The sequence below is a fragment of the Bufo bufo genome, chromosome 5 (assembly GCF_905171765.1).
Source record: "Bufo bufo chromosome 5, aBufBuf1.1, whole genome shotgun sequence".
NCBI lineage: Eukaryota > Metazoa > Chordata > Amphibia > Anura > Bufonidae > Bufo > Bufo bufo.
Genome location: NC_053393.1, coordinates 161243945 through 161269469, shown reverse-complemented (window position 1 = coordinate 161269469; position 25525 = coordinate 161243945). Strand labels below are relative to the sequence as shown.

At 43.6% G+C, this 25525-nt stretch overlaps 1 protein-coding gene across 2 annotated transcripts in view; it reads left to right on the top strand.

The window, feature by feature from the left end:
- Positions 1-25525, top strand: part of ENOSF1 (enolase superfamily member 1) — a 66767-nt gene that overhangs the window by 38678 nt on the left and 2564 nt on the right. For both annotated transcript variants that reach the window (XM_040431792.1, XM_040431793.1), the window contains exons 5-14: positions 4258-4284; positions 8162-8234; positions 8319-8357; positions 10220-10302; positions 10416-10450; positions 12344-12431; positions 14066-14200; positions 15611-15652; positions 21484-21613; positions 24821-24920. In XM_040431792.1, the coding sequence (XP_040287726.1) occupies positions 4258-4284; positions 8162-8234; positions 8319-8357; positions 10220-10302; positions 10416-10450; positions 12344-12431; positions 14066-14200; positions 15611-15652; positions 21484-21613; positions 24821-24920 (752 nt within the window). The remainder of the gene's footprint in view (positions 1-4257; positions 4285-8161; positions 8235-8318; positions 8358-10219; positions 10303-10415; positions 10451-12343; positions 12432-14065; positions 14201-15610; positions 15653-21483; positions 21614-24820; positions 24921-25525) is intronic.

The following is a 25525-nucleotide window of genomic DNA, read 5'->3' as shown; positions in this document are numbered from 1 at the left end:
CGGGATTCTAGGGTGCTTATTCTGCCAAATAAACGCCAAGAGATCTTTTTGTAGCGTGGTTATTAATTTTTTAGGAACTTGCAATGGGAGACATCTGAAATAATAGAGTGCTTTTGGTAAGGATAACATTTTTGCAGCATTGATTCTCGCCACCCAGGATAACTGAACCTGCGCCATACGAGAATAGTCACCTTGTAGGTCTTTTCTTAGGCGATTAAAGTTAATGGAAACTGTCTCAGCCGAGCTTCGTGCTAACTCTATCCCTAAATATGGAATGGACCGATCTGACCATTGAAAGGGGTATATTTGCTTTAACCTATCTATTGTGGCTACAGGTAAGTGGAGATCTAAAACCTTGGTTTTGCTCTTATTTAGTTTATAATAAGAACTATTTGAAAATTGCTGCAGTATTTGATGTAGTGCTATTAAGGAGCTTTCAGGGTTCGATAATGTTAATACAACATCATCAGCATATAATCCAATCACATGGGAAGTATCTCCCGCTGTAATTCCCTGTATGCTGTGACATGCCCGAATCCTAGCAGCCAGAGGTTCCATTATCAACGCAAAAATCAACGGCGATAATGGACACCCCTGTCTGGTCCCATTGGTTATCTTAAAAGATCTAGACATATAACCTGAGGCAAGAACAGTAGCCGAGGGGGTTGTATATAGCCCCATTACACCAGCCCTAATATTACCATAGAAACCAAAGGTCTGAAGCACCCGGTCCAGGTACCCCCAATGCACCCTGTCAAATGCTTTTTCTGCATCTAGGGAAATAAACATTGTGGGGGACCTGGACTTCCCTGCAATCTGGATAAGATCAAGCATGCGTCTAGTGCCATCCCTGCACTGCCTTCCAGGCACAAACCCAACCTGGTCTGGATTTACTAGTTCTGGCAAAAACTGATTAATCCTAGTGGCCAATATTTTTGCGTATAATTTTAAATCCGCATTAAGCAGGCATATGGGGCGGAAATTGGCAGGCGCATCCGGGGTCTTGCCCGGCTTCGGGATGGTTACCACCGTGGCTGAAAGCATTTCTGCTGGAATAACCCCTGTTTGGAAAAAGGTATTATATATCGAGCACAAATTGGGGAGGAGCTGGGGCAGAAACTCTTTGTAATATGCCACAATAAAGCCGTCCGGCCCTGGTGCTTTCCCCGCAGGGGTAGTTTTTAGAGCTGCTTGTACCTCTGCTTCCGCAATTGGCAAGTTGAGAGTAGTTAATTGTGCATCTGACAGCGTGGGGAGTTTTAGGTGCCCTAGAAAATCTGCAATGGACGCTTCTGTTGGTTGAGGGGTTGCAGCATCTTCCTTCAAATTATAAAGTTTCGCATAATATGAAGCTATGGCATTAGTGATTTCTTGCGGATGTGTGAGAACAGATCCATTATAATGCATTTTCTCTATTCTGGAGTTAGCCGCCCTTTTCTTAAGTCTATTAGCTAACAGGGAACCTGCCCTATCTCCCATATGATAGTGAGACATCTTCAGTCTGCTGATTACTCGCTCATGATGATATAAGAGATGCGCCCTCAGCTTAGAACGGACATTCTGCAGTTCCAAAAGGTGACCTGAAGAGGGATTATCCTTGTATCGTTGGTGTGCTGACTCCAGCTCTGATAACGCCTCATTAAGCTGCCGATCTCTAGCTTTTTTCAAACGAGAGGCTGCCTGCAAGAATATACCTCTCATATAGGCCTTGTGAGCCAACCATAGGGTAGATGTCGAAATATCAGGGGTGCTATTCAGAAGGAAGAACTCCTTCAGACTAGCGCGGAATTCTTCTAATCTCTTAGCACTTTTGAGCAAGTACTGATTCAGCCTCCAATTTGGGGGTGATTGAGAGGGCAAGCCCATATTAAGTTCCATTGCTATAGGGGCATGATCCGACCAAGTGGCTAGCAGAATGTCCGTCCTAAGTACCCCTTGCAAAATATCCCTAGAGACCAGGAAGTAATCAATCTGGGACTGTGTGTGATGCGCGGAAGAAATGTGCGTAAAATCTCTCTCTCCCCCATGCTGGTACCGCCAGATGTCATGCAAAGAAGTGTTTTTTAGAGCTTCTTTTAGGCCCTTCCGTCGAGGCTCAGCATGAGTGAGACAGTCCATCCCCACATCAATTGGGACGTTAAAGTCCCCCCCCATTATAATAGCACCTTTCGCTACCTTTAAGATTTTCTTATGTAATCTGTTGAAAAAGGAGATCTGTCTGACATTTGGTGCATAAACCGAAACCATCGTACATAATTTACCTTCAAGTGAACATATCAGGATAACATATCTTCCTTCCTTATCTGTGATGCATTGGTGTAATGTAAACGCAACCGAGCCCCTTATACATATGAGAGTGCCAGCTCTACGTCTTTGGGCAGCAGGAGAGTGAAAAATATGCGGATACAATCGATGAGTACATCTGTGCTGATCTGCTCCCACCAAATGCGTCTCTTGGATGAAAGCCACATCACATTTGCTGCGGAGCAGATCCCGCCACAACTGGGAGCGGCGAAATGGGGAGTTCAGACCGTGAACATTGTTAGAATAAAATTTCAGCCCCGCCATAAGAAAATGCATAACGACCTAGGTGTGAACATAAAGGGCATTATGAGGTTGAGGTAGAGACCAAAATATGTGGGCCACATATCAGAGCACAAGCAAATTGGGACAACAAAAAACAACATAACATTAGCAAAAAAAAAAACGGAAAGAAAACAGTGGTTAGACATCCTAAAACTGCAATGAGCAGGATTCTAGAGTCTAAAAAGGGGGTCTGCTTAGGGGGTGACCACCACCCTAATACCAGGAGAGCAGACCTAATGGGGGAAGAAAAGAGATAAGTTCTTACGTATCTCCCATCCCGCACATCCAGAAGGATAAAGTAGGTGAGGGAGTCCTGGAAATCATGTTTGTTCCCATTCTGGCGCAATTCTTGCCGACTTATTTCCACGGTCTTCTGCAGAACTGGAATTTTCTCCGATTGAAAGCAGGCCCATCTTATGTAGAAGGACAGAGGCATCCTGTGGAGTGTTGCAGGCGGTCATCTGCCCCTTGACCGAGATCAGTAGCTTTACAGGGAAGCCCCAACGATAACGGACGTTCTTGTCGCGAAGGGTACGTGTAAATTGCGCAAACTCCTTCCTCTTCGCTAGCGTGGCTGCGGACAGGTCTGCGAACACTTTAATGTCCTTAAAAGTTTCAGTTGGTGTCGGATTTTGCCGCAGGTTTCGGAGAAAGTGATCCTTGGCATGATAAAAATGAATTCGCGCTATAACGTCACGCGTGAGAGAAGGATCTAGTCCCTTTGGCTTAGGGATACGGTGAATTCTATCAATCAGCAAGTCTCGCTCCGATAATTCAGGCACGGCTTCTTTAAGCAGGGTTTGCAAATAAAACTCCAGCTCTGCTGGGCCTACCGTCTCCGGGATTCCTCTAATGCGCACATTATTGCGCCTATGGCAATCTTCCATATCTTGGATCTTTTCTTTTATGGCCGCCACATCCTCTTCCAGCGCTTCATGCGCATCGATCAGAGAGTTGTGTGACATAGCATATTCAGCCATTTTGTTTTCCACGTGGGTGACTCTGTCACCTACTCCCTGTATATCACGCTGCAGATCTTTAATCATGCTGGAGATGTCCGCTTTCAGCGAGGATCTCAAGGAATCCAGTAATGTACGCAGTGTGTCCTCTGTAATCGGGAGAACCCCAGCTTCAGCAGAAAGGAGAAGCGATGGGCCTCCACATGCTGCAGGGGAGGGAGCAGGAGTCGCAGGGAGCCGGGGAGAAGAGGCGGGAGATCCCTCAGGTCCGGCGCTTGACGGTGGCGTTCTGGGGAAGAACTCTGTCATTTTCTTCGGCGCCTGCTTCTTTCTAATCTTCCCCATTCTGGGAACCAGGTAGGTGAGCGTAGTATGTGCCAGGACCCCTCAGAAGTAATATTTGAGCCGCTGTGGATATGCGGGAAGCGGAGCTACAGTCTCAAGCAGCCGCCGCCATCAACGCGCAGGCCACGCCCCCCATGATTTCCTAATTATAAACACATACATTTAAAAAAAGGAATCAGACAACCCCTTTAAATGTTCAAAAAATAAAGAAGGTAAATGATGCTGTACACAAAATACTTCTTACTTGAATGCAAATTCTTATTGATGCTCTTTCAGTCCTTATCATTCGCAGTATGTTATTAAATATGGTTTAAGTCAAGGAATACATTTACTTGGTATTAATACTAATTAACATTTTATATTGTAGCCTCTTTGGAAGCTGTTAGTTGATATGGTGAGTTTTTACATTTTTTTTCAAACTACTACCTTAGTGGTAATATTTTAAGGATTTATATGCCAAACAGTACCAATTCTGGTAGTAAAGTCTTTACCGACACCACCACTAGTACCACAGTATTCCTGTGTTAGTCATCGTCTCAGCTGGTACCTAAGGTAAGGGCACACCTGGAACGTATATAGTCATGAGAAAAACATCCCCTTTCAATTTTATGGTTTTACTTATCAGCCATCCTTAAAAATAATCTGTCTTAAAATTAGGTAAATACAACCTCAGATGAACAACACATGGCAAATTATACCATGTCTTTATTTATAAAAAAAATAGGCCAAAATGCATCAACTGTGTGTGAAAAATGAAGTACACCATTACTGCTTCTTTAGGAATTAAGAGGGTAAATAGCAGCCAGGTGCTGATAGTGAAATGGCCTGCACGGTCTGCTGTCCTTCTCTTTGTGGGCTTTGTTTTAGGCCTCATGCACACGACCGTTGTTTTGGTCCGCATCCGAGCCGCAGTATTTGCGGGGCTCGGATGCGGACCCATTCACCTCAATGGGGCAGCAAAAGATGCGGACAGCACTCTGTGTGCTTTCCGCAACCGTTGCTCCGTTCCGTGGTCCGCAAAAAAAAAAAAATTAAACCTGTCCTATTCTTGTCCGTTTGGCGGACAAGAATAGGCAGTTATATTAATGGCTGTCCGCGCCGTTCCGCAAATTGCGGAACGCGCACAAACGCCATCCGTGTTTTGCGGATCCGCAATTTGCTGACCCCAAAACACACAACGGCCGTGTGCATGAGGCCTTAGAGATAGGTGCGGGTCTCAGAGGTGGGACTGACACCTATCAGCGATATGCCCCCAATGTATAAGATGACACAACCCCTTAAGGACTTTCTAAGGACCAGATGTTTTTTTTATTATGTCCTGATATGTAGAACAATAGAGGGTATCATTTTTTTTCTCATGACTGTAAATATGAAAGGGTCTGACTCGGAGACACAACCTTAAGTATATTTTTGGAGTCTGGGAGGACACAAAAGAACCCAAAAGATTAGTGGGATCATGAAAATGGAATACTGGCGTAGCTTTTTGCTGGATTCAAAATCAGCACCCTATTCCCGAAGGTAATTGTGCTAACCATTGTGGCTGCCTGCTTCCCAGTGAGCTTAAAGAGGACCTTTCATGCGATTTTATTAAGGGAGATATATATCTGTACTTGCGGGGTACCCCCTGCTGATGCTGCCACCCTGCTTGATTTTTTACATATGCCTCCTATGTGCCCCGCAGGATTTTTCCCGTTCAGTATGCTAATACTGAGCAACGGAGCAATGAGGAGGAGTCTTTCTCCGGGGGCGTCTTTCTCCCTGGCTGTAGCGCTGTCCAATCGCAGCGCAGAGCGTCACAGCCAGGGAGGTCTCCCTTAATAGAATCGCATGAAAGGTCCTCTTTAAAGAGGACCTGTCACCACTCCTGACATGCCTGTTTAAGTAACTACTTGCATTTCCATGTAATAACGATTCTAGAACATCAATTCTTATGGCTGTAGGTATGAAGCTATTAATGAATTGCTAGCACTTTGAAAAGATGGTCCAGCTGGGTGATACCATAAGGGAATTTGTCTCTGCACAGTCTTGCACTGTCAACACTGATTGAATAGTGTCAGACTATGCAGGGAAACAGACCCAGCTGGTAACTCCCATCTGGACCTTCATTGCAAACTGCTAGTAATAAATCTATAACTTCTAGCAAGACTAATCAAGGAATTGCACATTAGTCATAAGAATAGATGCGGAATTGTTATTACATGGGGAATGCAAGCTGTTGCTAAAACTGCCATGTCGGGAGAGGTTCCAGGTCCTCTTTTTAGTGACATTATTACAATATGATTAACTGCAGCTCCCACTATAATGTGCAGTCATGAGCAAAAGGATACCGAGCAAGGCAGGAAGGTCTTCTTGTCGAAGTAACTGTAGAATGCCAAAAGCCACACTTGCAACCACATATTTGGTGGGAGATGGAGCTAAACATATCGTGATAGTGTGACTTTAATAAAGTTTTCCGGTACCTAAACATTGATGACATATCCTCACGATAGTATCCTGAAAAATATATTTTTAAAATTGTGATTAGTTTATTAATCCATCCAGTAACAGAAGTGACATAGCCGACGTTTCGGTTCTATCCCAGAACCTTGTTCACGGCCAGTAAGTGCAGTGGGGCTGTATCGCGGCGTCCTGAGGAACAAAGAAATAAATATTATTTGCAGAAATTTCCCTATCATTCAGCACCATTGCACGTCAGAGTGCCAACCATTTTCTCAGGATAGGTCACCAATATGAGATCGGTGGGGGTCTGACACCGAGCAACCCCCTGATCTGGGCAGCCGCCAGCACCAGAAGCTGTGCAGTGGATAGAGCCAGAAGCGCAAAGTTCCGCACACTGTATGGTGGCTGCGTCAGGGTACTGCCATTCAGCTCCCATTCAAGTGAATGGGAGCCCAGCTGCAGTGCTCAAGCACTGATGGACAACTACACAGTGGAGAGAGCCTTCCATTCACTGTACAATTTCCAATGCTGGTGCTTCCCAAAACAGCTCATAGTGGGGCTACAGGATGTCAGACCCCCACCAGTCTGATATTGATGACCTATCCTGAGGACAGACCCTTTGATAACTGTTAGTTCTACCCATCATCTATAGTTCATTCATAATTAAGTTGTAGCAAGAGAAAATGAAGGTTATTTTGTACTCTTTATGCTGCAGCCCTGGAGGAGCACAGCAGAGGACAGGAGTAGTAGTGGCTCTGGATGTAATAGTCATTTACAGTCGCAATCCTCACACCAATGTTTCCTAGGGCCAGAGCAGTGTTAGGAGGGTGCACCTTTTCTTCCCTCCGGGCACACCCTGATGTTGGGGCTCCTGCCTGATAGTAGTTTGGGTGCTCTTGATGTTATAGGTTTTCTGCAAGGCTGGAGGTGTAGGGTGCAGGGCCAGCGTATGGTGCATGAGTCAGTAACCAGGCCAGATGTAGAACACAAACGTTCCTCTTTACTAAACTGCAGAATGGGAGTTGTAGTACATCCGACGGCATCCAAAAACAGTTCCAAGAATTCACAGTGCAAATCTCCCCAGATAGCAATTTATGGATTTGAGCAAGGATGGGGAACGTAGTACTCTTTCCTCTCTATCTTCCCAAAGTCTCTTCCTGGCTGGCAATATTACTCTTGCAATTCTGACTGTAATTTCCAACTGAAGGATTCAGGGTTTATCCTACGACTGGCCAGGTCATGTCCCAGTGTGAAGGGTGACTAAACAATGTCCCTCTCACAGCAGTAACGTCTATAGCTTTGATCAGCAAACACTGGCTGACTTCAATGCTTGGACATGCAGAGTCTAGACCTCCTTGGCTCTTTCCGTTATCCCTCTATCTTTCTGTAGTACCGTAGAAATGGACTTTCACTCAGTAGATTAGAGTACATAAAGCAGCCCCTCTCTCTTCCTCTGCAAACTGACTATACTACAGAGTCAGGGTGGTTAACTCTGTCTCATCCATACCAAGCTATGCTGGGTACATTACAATATACCATATAAACACATAAAATTACATTAAGTAACATTAAATAGTATTACAGAGCAAAACAATTTAAAAAGTACCCGGAGCTGGGGTACTGTAAGTAGAAGAGATAACGTTGGAAAGTTTATTATTGTGTGGGCTAATTTAGCAAAAACTACAGCTATACATGGAGAGGACAGCAGAGAAGTGAGCTGGCCATTACTATGTATCCACAATGCAAGTGGTTGGTTTGTTACATGACGCAATTTAGTCACTGCCTTTAAGTGCATGCTAATAGTGTCATCTATTGTCCATTCTTCTTGGCAGACTCCAGAACAGTTGGTGTGCTGTATTGATTTTAGATATATAACGGATGCATTGACTGAAGCACAAGCACTTGGTAAGCCTCATTCTTATACCTGAAAATAAAAAATCATTACCCTTTGCCTTCTTTGAAAGTTTAATTTGCAATTTTATCTTCCAGAAATTCTTCAAAATGGAAAACAAAGACAAGAAACAAGAGGTGAAAATTAAAAAAGTGATCTCCACTGCCCCCTTCTTTTCTAAACTCCAACCCTGCTATACGTTGGACATATCCAGCTGCTGAGTGGATACCACTTGCCTATTGTTTAGCTGATATCCTTGACAAGTGGGCCTTTTGTTGTACTTGTCCAGTAACCACAAGCATGACAACCTAGAAAACTAGCACCAATCTCAGATATTAGCAAGTTAAAGGGGTTCTCCAGAATTTAAGAAAATGAAAATACTTAAATATTACTTTATTATAAATAGATTCCCAAATACACTTCATTAGTTATAAAGGCTCGTTTTGTCTAGGGAGCAATCATCAGGAGAAACAAAATGGCCGCTGTCCTATTAGTACACACAAAACCTGTCCTAATTACACAAGAGGACATGTCTCCTCTCTGCTCTACTTGTCAGGGATTATGATCCTGAATACAGCTGATCTTTAGCTAAATCTCTATAGGAATGGAGTTCTTGAGGAGACATGAAGTACAGAGAGGATGGACAGGACAGACTGTGGTCATGTGGGGCTATGGTAATGGAGGCTGCATACAAGTGCTGCTGCTCATTACCCCCACCCTCCTCTCTGTACTTCATGTTTCCTTATAAACTCCATTTCTACAGAGATTCATTTTATCACTGTAGAGCAGTGTATTGTGTAGTGAGACCCTGCAAAGTGGTGGCCAGTCCTGGTCACATTCTAGAACAGGTTGCTGGTGGCCATTTTAAACAATTCATGGAGAACCTTTTTAAAGTCCTGGAATACCCCTTTAAGACTATATCTCAGCAGTATGGTAGTACATAATATACAGCATTAGTGATGGACGAACATCTGTCGGGACGGTTCGCGAACGAGATCGCGCAAATGCAATCAAATGTTCGCGAACTGCAAGTTCGCGGCGGGTCCCATTCATTTTAATGGCAGGCGAACCTGAAAAACCTTCAGCTCCCACAACATGGACAGTGACATACCAGATGTATTATTCGAATTTGCGATCTCCATTCATTATTTTTTTAAATGCAAAATATCGGCAATATAATTTTCGCGTACGCGCATGCGCACACCAGTTCTAATTATTTTTTCCAATACCGGTTGTCACTGTGTGTAGCAGAGGGAACACAGCAAAACCGCAAACAAATGCTGCTGTACCCAAATGCACTATATAGAAAGTATATTATTGGTATAGAACACCCCTGCTTCTATCAGTTTTTTTGGGGGGCGACTGGTATATCACACCAGTTATAATTATTTTTTCTAATTGCGTGTGTCACTCTGTGTGGCTGCAGACCCGCACACAACTGCTGCACAATACAAATCCACTATAATATGCTTTCCATGTTAAAAAGTATATTATAAGTATATCGCACCCCTCTGTACTGCACACCTATCAATAGCACACCTATACCAGTCCTGAAAAGGACTTTTGTGGCCCTATTAGCTAGCGTTTTTGTCCCTAACAGTCTGTCCCTGCTCCACACAGCAACCTCTCCCTACACTGGCAAAAGACAGAATGTAAAATGGCGGCCAGATCGGGTCTATTTATAAGGTACGGGGTATGTCCATGTGCTGAAACTTTTCAATTGGCTGTCCTGTACCACCTGATGGATGTGTCATGGGTCAAAGTTCTTCACAATGTAAAAGAATATGGCGGGCGCGAATATCGCCATATGTTCGCATGTTCGGCAAATCGCGAACGAGCAAAGTTTTCCGCGAACCGACCGCCAGGCGAACCGCAAGGCCATCTCTATACAGCATGTTAACAGAGTGTATATCTACAGTGCTGTAGGATAAAACAGTGCAACACAATCTAGGAATGCATGTTCTCTGTGTAATAACAAATAGCTGTGTTTAATTCGTAGAGGAACACATGTTAAAGAATGGATACCCAGCATATACTACATCCTGTGCCTGGCTTGGCTACTCAGACATACAGCTTCAAAAGGTTTGGGTGAATCTTTGGTCATTGCTCAATGACCATGGGAATGTTGATGCTTCCAGATTAGTCTTTTAGAAGCTACTTTTTGAAATAATTCTCCTGTCACTCTTATGTTCTAGTTATGTGCTGATGCACTAAAGGAAGGCTGGACAAGGTGAGCATTTACATGGACTGGAACATTTTTCCTTTTTGTTAAACATCACCTAAAGTGATTGGATCTTTTGAAATATTTTATTTCAGTCTTTATCCACTGTTCGTATGTTTCCTTTTGGAGAAATAAAAAGCCATCAATAAAGAACCTAAAACCAAGGGTCACATCTTAATAACTAACAGATAAACATAAAAAGGAGACAAACTTGGTATGAAAATTGGCTGCCTTGTCTGGCTCTGATATTCCTAAAATTTAAATGCAAGAAACGCCATATTTTAATTAACTTGATGGAGAGGCTGCTTAGTTTCTTGGTGTCTAGGGCTGATCCTTGCTACTACATTTTCCTCCGTCCTCCTCATCTTCAGATTTTTTACATTATAGAATCAATGAACTGATAAATTGTGACATGACTGTGTGATAGGTCCTGATAGGCAGTAGTGAGGCTTCCCTGATTACAGTGTAAACAAAAAACTGGATTTTTATAAGCATTTTATTATAAACTGTGTGGCACGTTGTCATCAGGCTTTCATATTGCAGTCATGAAAGCCTACTTAAAGAAATACCCAAACATATTGTGGGCATATTTAAATCTACACTTTCAAGCCTAATTCTTAAATGGGTCATCCAAATTGGTAAAATAATAATAAAAAAACTTAATTTACCTTTCCAAGCCCACTCTGATCCAGCTCCAGGAATGTAACTGCCATAGCAGCAGACCATGCGACTGCTATGGGGCCCAGGGCAAGAGGGGGCCCAGTTAGGATCATCTAAGGTCTGATGGGGGCTGATCTGAGGCTGGGTGGTCTGATTCTGAAGCTGGGTTGGTCTGATGGGGGCTGATCTGAGGCTGGGGGGTCTGACCTGAGGATGGGGGTCTGATAGGGGCTGATCTGAGGCTGGGGTGGTCTGATGGGGTCTGATCTGAGGCTGGGGGGACCTGATCTGAGGATGGGAGTTCTGATGCAGGTCTGATCTGAGGCTGGGGGGCTGATCTGAGGCTAGGGAGGGTCTGATGGGGGTGTGATCAGAGGTTGGGAAGTCTGATGGGGGTGTGATCTGAGGCTGGGGGTCTGATCTAAGGCTGGGGAGGGTCTGATCTGAGGCTGATGTAGGCTGGGGGATTTTTTTAATTGAAGCGCAATTTATGTAACTTACTCCTAAGTCACTTATATGTTTGACCAAATATAGCAGTCAAGTTTTTAAGTTGAGAATTATGTATGGCCCCTGAATGATGTTACAAATATCCAAATGGCCCTCGGCAGCAAAAAGGTTCCCCACCCCTGCTCTAAAGAAACAAGTTTTAGCAAACGAGGCAGTGGAAAAAATGGCCCAAGAGTCATTGAAAGGGGTTTAGGCGGAAACCCTTCTGTTCTGTGTGGGGGGCCTGGTTTGAACCTTGCTATGGGACCCTTACTTCTCTATGTATGCCACTGCCCAGCGCTGTCACTCTGTCCTCTTCCATGGGGTGCAACCATGAAGTATTTCTTTGGCTGCAGTGGTGACATAACGCTGCAGCCAATCAAAGGAAAGGAATTTTATTTTCATTATTTTAACTGGCTCCCAGCAGGAAAGCTCTGTAATAAAACAACTTGGGCAAACCTTTAAATATATATAATTAAAGATCATTCAGTATTATTTGAATACAAGTATAATGTGGTAAGAATTTTTAATCTTATTTGATTACAGTAAATGTGTTTGCCATTTACTCTCAGCATTGTTTGCCAGGATTAGGCAATATTAGAAAAGCAACACAGATTATTGTTTACATTTCCACGTAATTATCAGGGTTTAGGAGAACAGGAAACACTTTATGTGTGTGTTAAACAAGCTCAATTGATGCACTAGTCCCCTGTGTCCATTGGTTTCAAATCACGTACATGGTGTGTCCATCCTCAGATTTAAAGTAAAAGTTGGGGCTGATTTACAAGATGACATTAGAAGATGCAAGCTTATCCGGGACATGATCGGACCTGACAATAAACTGGTATGAACAAGTAAACAAGGTGTTGTTATAGATATCTATGTCCGCTCTGAATCCACCCCTGCTGGCATGTGGGTGTACAAAGCAAAAAAGTAGCAACCATCAAAAAATAAATCTAAACTCACTATTCTTTTCCAGTCCATTTCGAATGGTCTATCCTCAGGATAGGCCATTTATATCAGCTGTTATACAATAGTTCCAGTGGAACCGCAAAAAAACGGAAGCCGCCCGTGTGCCTTCCGCAATTTGCGGAACAGAACGGGCGGCCCATTGTAGAATGCCTAATCTTGTCCGCAAAACGGACAAGAATAGGACATGCTATATTTTTATTGCGTGGGCACGGAACGGAGCAACGGTTGCGGACAGCACGCGGAGAGCTGTCCGCATCTTGAAGTGAATGAGTCCGCATCCGACCCACCAAAACTGCGGCTCAGATGCGGACCAAAACAACGGCCGTGTGCATGAGGCCTAAGTCTGTTGTGTGTAGTCGGGGGTGGATTGGCCATAGACCTTACAGGGAAATTTCCCGGTGGGCCGCCTGAACCCTCCTCACAGCCGGCCAGTGGAAGTTTTTGGGGATGTCTTTTGTGCTGCTGGCAGTATTTTATGATGGATTGTGGTATTTGTCTCTGTTGGGGTTGTATAATGTGCCACACATTGCTGACCCTGCCTTCCATCAATTTGGACCCAACTACAAAGCAGGGCCACTTTTAGTATATTTTCCAGGGCCATTTTAAGTTCCCACTCTGCCCCTGGACAGGATGGAGCTGGAAATTATAGTGCTGCTCCCAATGTAGTAAATGGGGGCAGCTACTGCAGAACAGCTGATTGGCAAAGGTGTGGGGTGTTGGACCTCGCAGATCAAATACTGATGGTGGGGGCCAGAAAATACCTTTAAACAGAAATTCCCAATAGTGTGAAATGATTCAACCATGTCAATAAGTACTTAAAGGGGTTGTCTCACTTCAGCAAATGGCCTTTATCATGTAGAGAAAGTTAATACAAGGCACTTACTAATGTATTGTGATTATCCATATTGCCTCCTTTGCTGTCTGGATTCATTTTTCCATCACATTAAACACTTCTCGCTTCCATGGCTACGACCACCCCGCAGTCCAGCAGCAGTGGCCGTGCTTGTACACTATAGAAAAAAGTGCAGGCCTATGCACACTCCTGCGGTCCCAGCTTAATGGAAAAATGAATCAAGCCATCAAAGTAGGAAGTATGGACAATCACAATACATTAGTAAGCGCCCTGTATTAACTTTGTCTACATGAAAAATTCCATTTGCTGAAGTTAAACAACATTAATGGGCTATCCAAGGTTATCCAAGAGAAAGGCAGACCTCCCAGAGTTGCAAACCCACAGTCATACTTACCTGGCCCCTACCGCTGGGTTCAGCGTGACGCGAGGGTAGCAAATCAACCTGCCCCCCATTGATGGATGTTGATCTCAGCACGGGAAACAGAGGAAGAACCATCCTGGGAGCATCAGTCGCCAAACGCAGTGGTGAGAACCAGATAAGTATGATCTCTACGGCGGGTTGGCCACTCTGGGAAGTCTGACTCACTCTTGGATAACCCCTTTAAACAGTGAAAAAAAGAAAATTGACAACTTCTGTTTTTACCTTGCCTAAGATGCTTGATGCAAACCAGAGATGGGATGTAAATGAAGCGATTTCCTGGGTAAAAGAATTAGCTTTGTTCAAACCCCTATGGATTGAGGAGCCAACATCACCAGATGATATACTTGGTCATGGAACCATTTCCAAGGTAAACAGTGTAGATACATAAACTGTTAATTTCACACATGACTGTCCCATCTCCATGAATTAAGGTGGTGCTATAAGGCAGGGAGAGCATAGCTACACTGGGTGAATACTGTAGGTACTAGCTGCATCTGGACCTGGGGCCAGTCTGCAGTCCTAATCAGAGAGTGACCGCTATCTTTGTATGTAAACTTATGTAGGCTAGACTGTCAAGGACTCCTAAGCCCAGACTGAGCAAAGGTTTAGATCAATAAAACATGTTATACTGAATCTTTTCCCATAACACTATATATCAATCTGCTCAGCTCCTCCTGCTCTATAACATACTGCCTGCAGAATGGACTGCAGTTTTAATGTAAATTAGTAACATTACAATATATGGAATGACTACATTAACAGCAACCGCATTTATAACTCTGGTGTCTTCCGTTCCTACATATCTAAGGGGCCTTTTGGGCCCCATCAGGCGCCAGGACGCAGATGCAATAGTTCTACACCCACTATAGCTAGGCTCCATCTTATAGCATTTTTTTTTTAATTCATGGAAATTTAAGTTCAAGTTGTACTTAATCTTTTCCCACAAAACTATATATTTGAAACTTGAAACAATGGAGGATTTTCCCATTGCTCCAGCAGCATTACAATCCTATTCTGTTGCCCTAAATTAGTTTTGTTTGAGGCTGCACCATTGAGCATGCTGTATGCTAGATGTCAATCATGGTCTCTTCGTGGACTCATCTGATCACATTACTGTCACGTGCCATTCCATTCATTCTCTATGAAACTGCTGGAGATAGAAGAGTACAATGTTCTGTTATGTCTGGCAGTCCCATGGAGAATGAATGACGTGGCACGGTGCATACTTCATCTGCTGCTCCATTCATTTCAGGGTACAGAAACCCCAATCTCATGAGACCTCCACCAATCTAATAGAAAAATATACCATAAACACTGTGGCCCAGATTTACTAATGTGTCTGCCAAATTGGCACAACTAGGGTTTCCACACATTTTTTCCGACATGTTAGAAAAGTATTTGGACATAGTGGAAAATAGGAAGAGCTTCACAGGAAAGGGGCAGGGCCCAAGGTGCACCATTCTGGTGCAATTCTGTCTGAAGTAAACCAACCCATAGAAAAGAGTCCAGTGCACCAGATTTATTATCCAGTCTGAGCCCCTCTGATACAAGTGCAAGTCTAAGCTTACTCTAAGCTTTTTATGATTAGTTAATCTGGGCCTGCTTATGTAAACTAGACAACATAGTCCGCAAAGTCTTCATTTTTGTCAAAGAATCACACTACCGTAGCATACCTTATAATTTTTTAGTATGACGGACGCATTGTGGAAACAAATGATTCTATGGTACAATATACTGTAGCTAAAACTGCTTCAAAGTGATGTTATTTCTTATTTAGGCTCTAGCACCCCTGGGAATCGGAGTTGCTACAGGAGAACAAGTGAGTGCTATTGTACATATTAATGGGGCTGCCATGTGACAGCTGCAGATACCTTAAAAAACGTTTATAGACTACAGGAATCTGAGAGGTTAACAGCTGCAGACTTGGTGAGCCTTGATCAGAGGGACTAGATTAAAGGCAGACAGACAGGAGACTATTCTACTTCTTGAACTAAGAGCCCAGCTAGCAGGGCAGACGAAGAAGTCTATCAGAAAGTCGCCTCCCTAGCAGCTGGATTTACAAAAAAGAGAATCTGTACACTCATATTTCATGGAATTATACTGTATACTACCTTAACGATTCCATTGGAATGCTCTAATACTTAACAAGTAGCTATTTATTGTCATTTAATGAACCAATGGTTGGGGGCCAGGAGAGTCAAAACCAATGATCAGGGAAATAAGCATACTGTAAAAGTAAAAAAAAAAAAGAAAAGTGTTCTAGGTCCAGCTCCAAGCTCCCATCTCCGCCACATCTGGTTCTGACTGGAAGTGTGACAAAGGAGCTTGGCTTTGGACCCAAAATGTTCTGCAAAAAGTAGTCATTTTTTTTACTTCTACACCATGCCCCCCCCCCCTTCCCCTGACCACTGGTTCCAAGTCTCAGAGAACCACTTTAATTATTTATCATCTTACACTTCGGTGCTAACTTATGTATTCATTATGACATATGAATTTATAACATATCTCTCTGGCAGTTTAGCAAGAAGGGTTGGACAGATGGAAGGGAGTGCGACTGCAGCATCAGACTACACAGGGTATGACAGACACCAGAGGGAAACATAGGACTATTTAGGAGCTGTGGATACAATATCAAAGGATATTTTCAATCAATTAGATTTTTAGATGTGTTGGAGCAATAAAAAAAAAATGTTTGGAAAGTTGTATATTGGGCCTTTAAATAACCTAAAAAGCAATGTACGGCTTGTTCACATCTGCGATGAGATTTCCATTCTTGTGGTCTGTCAGAAAAAAACGAATTGAATGACGGATACAAACAGAACATATTCCCTTTATATCTGTCATCTATTAACTTTCAAAAACAAAAACCTCTGTTCCGTCACATATCGGTTATTTTTTACTTCTGCTCAGCTCAGTGCAGATGTTAAAACGCTCTTAAAGGGAACCTGTCACCATGAAAATAGAATGTAATTTGCAGGAAGTATGTTATAGAGCAGGAGGAGCTGAGCAGATTAATATTGTGTTTTCTGGGAAAAAATGATTCAGTAAAACTTTGTGCTTTATACATTTATATTCCTGCTCATTCTGGGCTTTGAAGTCCAGGAGGCGGTCCTATCAGTGATTGACAAATATCTCTGTATACACAGTCATAGAGGGCAGGAGGTCACTGATAGGACCACCTCCTGGACTTCAAAGCCCAGAATGAGCAGGAATATAAATGTATAAAACACAAGTTTTACTGATTTTTTCCCCACAAAACTATATATCAATCTGCTCAGCTCCTCCTGCTCTATTACATGCTGCCTGCAGCTCAGACACCATATTTAACATGACAGGTTCCCTTTAACCACCTCTGGACCGCTGTACGCACAGACGCGTCCTGGAGGTGGTTGTTTCATTCCACCTGGACGCGCCGGCGCGTCCTCTCGCGAGACGCGAGATTTCCTGTGAACGCGCGCACACAGGCACGCGCGTTTACAGGATCGGAAGGTAAGCGAGTGGATCTCCAGCCTGCCAGCGGCGATTGTTCGCTGGCAGGCTGGAGATGTGATTTTTTTAACCCCTAACAGGTATATTAGACGCTGTTTTGATAACAGCGTCTAATATACCTGCTACCTGGTCCTCTGGTGGTCCCCTTTGTTTGGATCGACCACCAGAGGACACAGATAGCTCAGCAATATGTAGCACCAAGCACCACACTACACCCCCCCCTGTCACTTATTAACCCCTTATTCGCCCCTGATCGCCCCTGATCACCCCATATAGACTCCCTGATCACCCCCCTGTCATTGATTACCCCCCTGTCATTGATCACCCCCCTGTAAAGCTCCATTCAGATGTCCGCATGATTTTTACGGATCCACTGATAGACTGATCGGATCCGCAAAACGCATACGGACGTCTGAATGGAGCCTTACAGGGGCGTGATCAATGACTGTGGTGATCACCCCATATAGACTCCCTGATCACCCCCCTGTCATTGATTACCCCCCTGTAAAGCTCCATTCAGATGTCCGCATGATTTTTACGGATCCACTGATAGACTGATCGGATCCGCAAAACGCATACGGACGTCTGAATGGAGCCTTACAGGGGCGTGATCAATGACTGTGGTGATCACCCCATATAGACTCCCTGATCACCCCCTTGTCATTGATCACCCCCCTGTCATTGATCACCCCCCTGTAATGCTCCATTCAGATGTCCGCATGATTTTTACGGATCCACGGATACATGGATCGGATCCGCAAAACACATACGGACATCTGAATGGAGCCTTATAGGGGGGTGATCAATGACAGGGGGGTGATCACCCCATATAGACTCCCTGATCACCCCCCTGTCATTGATCACCCCCCCTGTCATTGATCACCCCCCTGTCATTGATCACCCCCCTGTAAGGCTGCATTCAGACATTTTTTTGGCCCAAGTTAGCGGAATTATTTTTTTTTTTCTTACAAAGTGTCATATTCCACTAACTTGTGTCAAAAAATAAAATCTCACATGAACTCACCCTACCCCTCACGGAATCCAAATGCGTAAAATTTTTTAGACATTTATATTCCAGACTTCTTCTCACGCTTTAGGGCCCCTAGAATGCCAGGGCAGCATAAATACCCCACATGTGACCCCATTTTGGAAAGAAGACACCCCAAGGTATTCCATGAGGGGCATATTGAGTCCATGAAAGATTGAAATTTTTGTCCCAAGTTAGCGGAAAAAGGAGACTTTGTGAGAAAAAAATAAATAAAATCAATTTCCGCTAACTTGTGCCAAAAAAAAAAAAATTCTATGAACTCGCCATGCCCCTCATTGAATACCTTGGGGTGTCTTCTTTCCAAAATGGGGTCACATGTGGGGTATTTATACTGCCCTGGCATTTTAGGGGCCCTAAAGCGTGAGAAGAAGTCTGGGATCCAAATGTCTAAAAATGCCCTCATAAAAGGAATGTGGGCCCCTTTGCGCATCTAGGCTGCAAAAAAGTGTCACACATCTGGTATAGCCGTATTAAGGAGAAGTTGGGCAATGTGTTTTGGGGTGTCATTTTACATATACCCATGCTGGGTGAGAGAAATATATTGGCAAAAGACAACTTTTCCCATTTTTTTATACAAAGTTGGCATTTGACCAAGATATTTATCTCACCCAGCATTGGAATATGTAAAATGACACCCCAAAACACATTCCCCAACTTCTCCTGAGTACGGCGATACCACATGTGTGGCACTTTTTTACAGCCTAGGTGGGCAAAGGGGCCCACATTCCAAAGAGCACCTTTCGGATTTCACAGGTCATTTACCTACTTACCACACATTAGGGCCCCTGGAAAATGCCAGGGCAGTATAACTACCCCACAAGTGACCCCATTTTGGAAAGAAGACACCCCAAGGTATTCCGTGAGGGGCATGGCGAGTTCCTAGAATTTTTTATTTTTTGTCACAAGTTAGCGGAAAATGATGATTTGTTTATTTTTTTTTTTCCCTTACAAAGTCTCATATTCCACTAACTTGTGAGAAAAAATAAAAACTTCCATGAACTCACTATGCCCATCAGCGAATACCTTGGGGTGTCTTCTTTCCAAAATGGGGTCACTTGTGGGGTAGTTATACTGCCCTGGCATTCTAGGGGCCCAAATGTGTGGTAAGGAGTTTGAAATCAAATTCTGTAAAAAATGACCAGTGAAATCCGAAAGGTGCTCTTTGGAATATGGGCCCCTTTGCCAACCTAGGCTGCAAAAAAGTGTCACACATGTGGTATCCCCGTATTCAGGAGAAGTTGGGGAATGTGTTTTGGGGTGTCATTTTACATATACCCATGCTGGGTGAGAGAAATATCTTGGCAAAAGACAACTTTTACAATTTTTTTTATACAAAGTTGTCTTTTGCCAAGATATTTCTCTCACCCAGCATGGGTATATGTAAAATGACACCCCAAAACACATTCCCCAACTTCTCCTGAATACGGAGATACCAGATGTGTAACACTTTTTTGCAGCCTAGGTGGGCAAAGGGGCCCATATTCCAAAGAGCACCTTTCGGATTTCACCAGCCATTTTTTACAGAATTTGATTTCAAACTCCTTACCACACATTTGGGCCCCTAGAATGCCAGGGCAGTATAACTACCCCACAAGTGACCCCATTTTGGAAAGAAGACATCCCAAGGTATTCGCTGATGGGCATAGTGAGTTCATGGAAGTTTTTATTTTTTGTCACAAGTTAGTGGAATATGAGACTTTGTAAGAAAAAAAAAAAATCATCATTTTCCACTAACTTGTGACAAAAAATAAAAAATTCTATGAACTCACTATGCCCATCAGCGAATACCTTAGGGTGTCTACTTTCCGAAATGGGGTCATTTGTGGGGTGTTTGTACTGTCTGGCCATTGTAGAACCTCAGGAAACATGACAGGTGCTCAGAAAGTCAGAGCTGCTTCAAAAAGCGGAAATTCACATTTTTGTACCATAGTTTGTAAACGCTATAACTTTTACCCAAACCATTTTTTTTTTTACCCAAACATTCTTTTTTTAACAAAGACATGTAGAACAATAAATTTAGAGCAAAATTTATATATGGATCTCGTTTTTTTTGCAAAATTTTACAACTGAAAGTGAAAAATGACATTTTTTTGCAAAAAAATCGTTAAATTTTCGATTAATAACAAAAAAAGTAAAAATGTCAGCAGCAATGAAATACCACCAAATGAAAGCTCTATTAGTGAGAAGAAAAGGAGGTAAAATTCATTTGGGTGGTAAGTTGCATGACCGAGCAATAAACGGTGAAAGTAGTGTAGGTCAGAAGTGTAAAAAGTGGCCTGGTCATTAAGGGTGTTTAAGCACTGGGGGCTGAGGTGGTTAAGTACAGGCATATTTTATATGGCCCCAGTTCTAAAGTGCTATATAAAGATTATTATTATTAGACTATAATTATTAGACCACTGATACACAATTGAGTCACATTATTATGACCATTTCCTACTTACGCATAGCTCATAAAGGAAGTCACGTGGGGTGAGCTGGCTTGGTTGGTATATAAGGTGTGTGATAGACTGTCTGCACACATAACATAATTTGCTCTATGGATCCTCTGCCTTGCACCCTCCAGCAGTTGCGGGATGCACTGCAGTCAGCGTGGCTCCACATACCTGTGACAACCTACCAGGACCTTATTGAGTCACTCCCAGCTCATCCAGCTGCTGCCCGTGCTACACATGGTATTTACTGGATATTAGCTGGTGGTCATAATAATATGACTGGTCTGTGTATTTACACAAAGCAAACACAAAGAGAAATGCTTAAAGTTGGGTTGCGTTTAATAAAATATTTAAATTTGAAGCCTGATTTGTTGAAGCCTTTAAGGGATTGTTCACTCCTTTACTATCGATGGCCTTTCCTCAGGATAGGCCATCAATGTCTGACTGGCAGGAGTCTGACACCCAGATGATCAGCTGTTTGAGAGTAGCTCCAGTGCGGGGACTACACAGCTCCATCCATTCTGCAGTGAACAGAGCTTGTAACTGCAGCACTGCTTCCGTTCACTTCATTTGGAGCAGCACTGCAGTATCCAGCTCAGTGGACACCCCCTTTAAGATCTTCAACCTGTTTTTGCTATTATTTCTGAATAGTATGTCTTTGTATTTTTCTTTGCTCAGTGCCACAACAGAGTAATGTTTAAACAGTTCCTACAAGCCCATGCCCTTCAGTATCTCCAGATCGACAGCTGCAGACTGGGAAGTGTGAATGAAAACCTTTCTGTTCTGCTCATGGCCAGGAAATTCAATAGTAAGACTATAATTATAATCCAGAAACAGCAGGGGATACACAACTGCTACAGGACCTCAGACAGTCACATGTTCAATTCTCATGTTATATATTTTTACCAATATATCAGCACTCCGTGCTGGTGGACCTATAGGGGGTCATTTACTATTCTGAAATACATCAAAATTAGGCATATTTCAGGTCTAAAATTGTGGGCGGGGTGGGCCGACAGGCCCGTCTCAATCATAATTTTCTATGCCTGTGTTAGGCGTAGAAAATGGTCTAAATGTAAGACAGCACGGAAGCTGTCTTAGGCTACTTTCACACTAGCATTCTGCTGTCCACTCGTGAGCTCCGTTTGAAGGGGCTCACGAGCGGAGCAGAACGCTTCCGTCCAGCCCTGATGCAGTCTGAATGGATGCGGATCCGCTCAGACTGCATCAGTCTGGCGGCGTTCAGCCTCCGCTCCGCTCGCCTCCGCACGGCCAGGCGGACAGCTGAACGCTGCTTGCAGCGTTCGGGTGTCCGCCTGGCCGTGCGGATCCGTCCAGACTTACAATGTAAGTCAATGGGAACGGATCCGCTTGAAGATGACACCATATGGCTCAATCTTCAAGCGGATCCGTCCCCCATTGACTTTACATTGAAAGTCTGAACGGATCCGCTCAGGCTACTTTCGCACTTAGAAATTTTTCTAAGTTATTAATGCAGACAGATCCGTACTGAACGGAGCCTCCGTCTGCATTAATATGATCGGATCCGTTCAGAACGGATCCGATCAAGCGCAAGTGTGAAAGTAGCCTTACATTAAGAACTGACGCTGGATGCGCCGAAGTTATGGAGAGGCCTGCGCCTCTTCAGAACTTCAGCAGATCCTCCACCAGCTATACGGCTTTATTAAGACCGGTCCAGTCTTAATAAATGTGCCCTATAGTTTTTTTTTCAAAGTTGTGCTTATTAAAGGTGTTTTCCGTGGATATCATATCATTAGGGTCTGACACTCAGCACCCCCACTGATCAGCTGTTTGAAGAGGTCTTGTAGACGTGCTTGGTATTGCAGCTCAATCCTATAAACTTGAATGGGACTGACCTGCACAAAGGCCATGGGACTTCACAGGCAGGGGCCACAGTGCTTGCCCAAGTGCAGCAGCCCTTGCCACCAGCTGATCGGCAAGGGTGTCCCAAGAGTCAGACCCCCAGAGATCAATAACTCATATGGAGAATTGTTTATTAATATTTTGGTCCCCAAAACACTATCTTTATAGATGTTGAAGCTATTTAAAGGGGGTTATCGGACTCTTTGTAACTGATAACCTATCCTCTGGATAGGTTATCAGCATCTGATCGGTGGGGATCTTACACCCAGGACCCCCGCTGATCATGTTTGAGATGGCCCCGTTGCTTCTCTGCGCCACACGGCCTTCTCGCTGCTTACCCTAGGCCAGTGACGTCATGACCATCAGTCATGTGGCCTAGGTGGAGCTCAGCCCCATTCAAGATTGGTCTTCAGTTACAAAGAGTCAGATAACCCCTTTAAAGGGAACCTGTCACCTGTATTTTGGGTATAGAGCTGAGGACATGGGTTGCTAGATCACCGCTAGCACATCCGCAATACCCAGTCCCCATAGCTCTGTGTGCTTTTATTGTGTATAAAAACCGATTTGATACATATGCAAATTAACCTGAGATGAGTCAGAGCTTGAAAATATGACTCTTCTCTGGTTACACAAGTAAGATATGACTCTTAAGTTAATTTGCATATGTATCAAATCAGTTTTTTTACACAATAAAAGCACACAGAGCTATGGGGACTGGATATTACAGATGTGCTAGCGGCAATCTAGCAACCCATGTCCTCAGCTCTATACACAAAATCCTGGTGACAGGTTCCCTTTAAACTTTTACAGCGCTACAAATTCCCCGCCTCCCTTCACAGACATAGGGCTAAATAATATTTTGGCTGCCTGTCTCGTTCTAGGGGAAGGATAGAATTTACAGAAGACAGGACACCCCCCTACGATGTGTATATGGTCCAATAGTGCAAATAGACAGGGTTTGTTTTCATTAAAAAAAAAAATCATCAATATTAAATTCTGTAGATAATGTACAAACCAGTCTACAGTAAACTTGAAATTTGCATCAAGGGTTTAGATTTTGCAGTGTGCCGGGCCACAGGGGAGGCACAGTGGTAGGAGCTGGAGAGGGTGGGAGTGGTGGCGATGGCAACGGGGATGATTGTAGTCCTCTCGATGGCTAATCCCTCCTTCTAGCGCTACCTGGGCCACACATGCAGTGAGTGGAGGGACACAACTCTTCTTCCACTCGGGGCACACACACTGCTTTGGGGTCTCCTGCCTGGTGGCTGGGGTGCACTTGGTGTTAGGCAGATGAGCAGTAGGATGCAAGGCAGGAGGGCATGCAGTAAGGTGCAAGCATGAGGGTTAGCAGATCATGGAGGCCGTACATGTACAGTGGAAGTCTGGTATTCACACATGGCGCACGCTCAGAAGCAGAGCTGGCAACATAGCCGCTGGATGACAGTTTTACATAGCAAACACCAGGAGCTAATGTCTGTGATAGGCGATAACACCAATCAGACATTTAACCCCAATTTTGATCACGACATCTGATTAAGGGAGCCGTTCATTTGATGTGGTAGCCTCAAACCTTAGGAAGTGTCGGACGGGCTCCATAGGAACGTATTTAATCTCCCATACTTTGCAATGGTATTTCATTGCAGTCTATGGGAGAAACAATTAGATGAGCACATGTTTAAGTTCCCTAGGGGGAAAAAGTGTGAAAAAAAAAAATAAAATCACCCCCCTTTCTCTATATTAAAAATAGACAAAAAAAAATATGACAGTACCATGCAACTGGCTGTGACGCTCTCCACTGTGATTGGATCGCAGAGACGCCCATTGAGAAACCCTGGCGTCTCCTCCTCCCTGTACCGATGATTAGTATTAGCATACTGAGCGGGGGAACACAGCGGGGCGCAGGAGCGATATGTTAAAAAATCAGGGTGGCAGCATCAGTGGGGGGTACCCTGCAAGTAAAGGTATTTATCTTAATTAGTAAAAAAAACATGAAAAGTCCTCTTTAAAGCACAAAAGTATTTATAAAGCAGGGTGTACTATACCATTAGGGTATAAAAAAAAATGAAACGGCAGTTACACTTTAATAATAATTTTCATGTAATAAGAGTGCGCTTTATTTGCATTTGTTTAGTTCCGGTCTGTCCTCACGCTGGAGGAGTTGGTCTCTGTGAACTGGTTCAACATCTGATCATATTTGATTACATCTCAGTCTCAGGAAGCCTAGAAAACAGGTATGTTTATGTATTTTACATACATCACTGGTTTTCAGGTAGATAAATCCAAGACCTTTATAATGTATGTATATTCCCACTTGCACAAACAAAAATAATCTTACAACATGCTGATGTAAAAGTTTTTTTTATACTAATGACCTATCCTCTGGGAGTTTCGGCATACAATCTGCCTTTATCAAACTGTGAACAAACAAATTTGTTTGTTCACAGTTTGATAAAGGCAGATTGTATTCCGAAACGAGTCACTGGAATGTGACAATAAATCACAAGATTATATACTAACAGCGAGGGCCGGTCCTTTTATCTACATGGGACACGTGCACCGCCACTCTATTTCCCGCAGTGCAGATCGATATATTGTATACACTATCCTCTGGGTAGGTCATCAGTATCTGATCGTTAGGGATCTCGGGAGTTGAACCCCCACCGATCAGATACTGATGACCTATCCAGAGGATAGGTCATCAGTATTAAAGTCTCGGAAACTCCTTTAACCCTTAGGCTCCCAACAATGAGGTAGCCAAGCGGTTAACCATCTTTGCCAATGATCTAAACATTAGGCAACAGAATAAGGCTACTTTAACACTTGCGGTAGCAGGGTC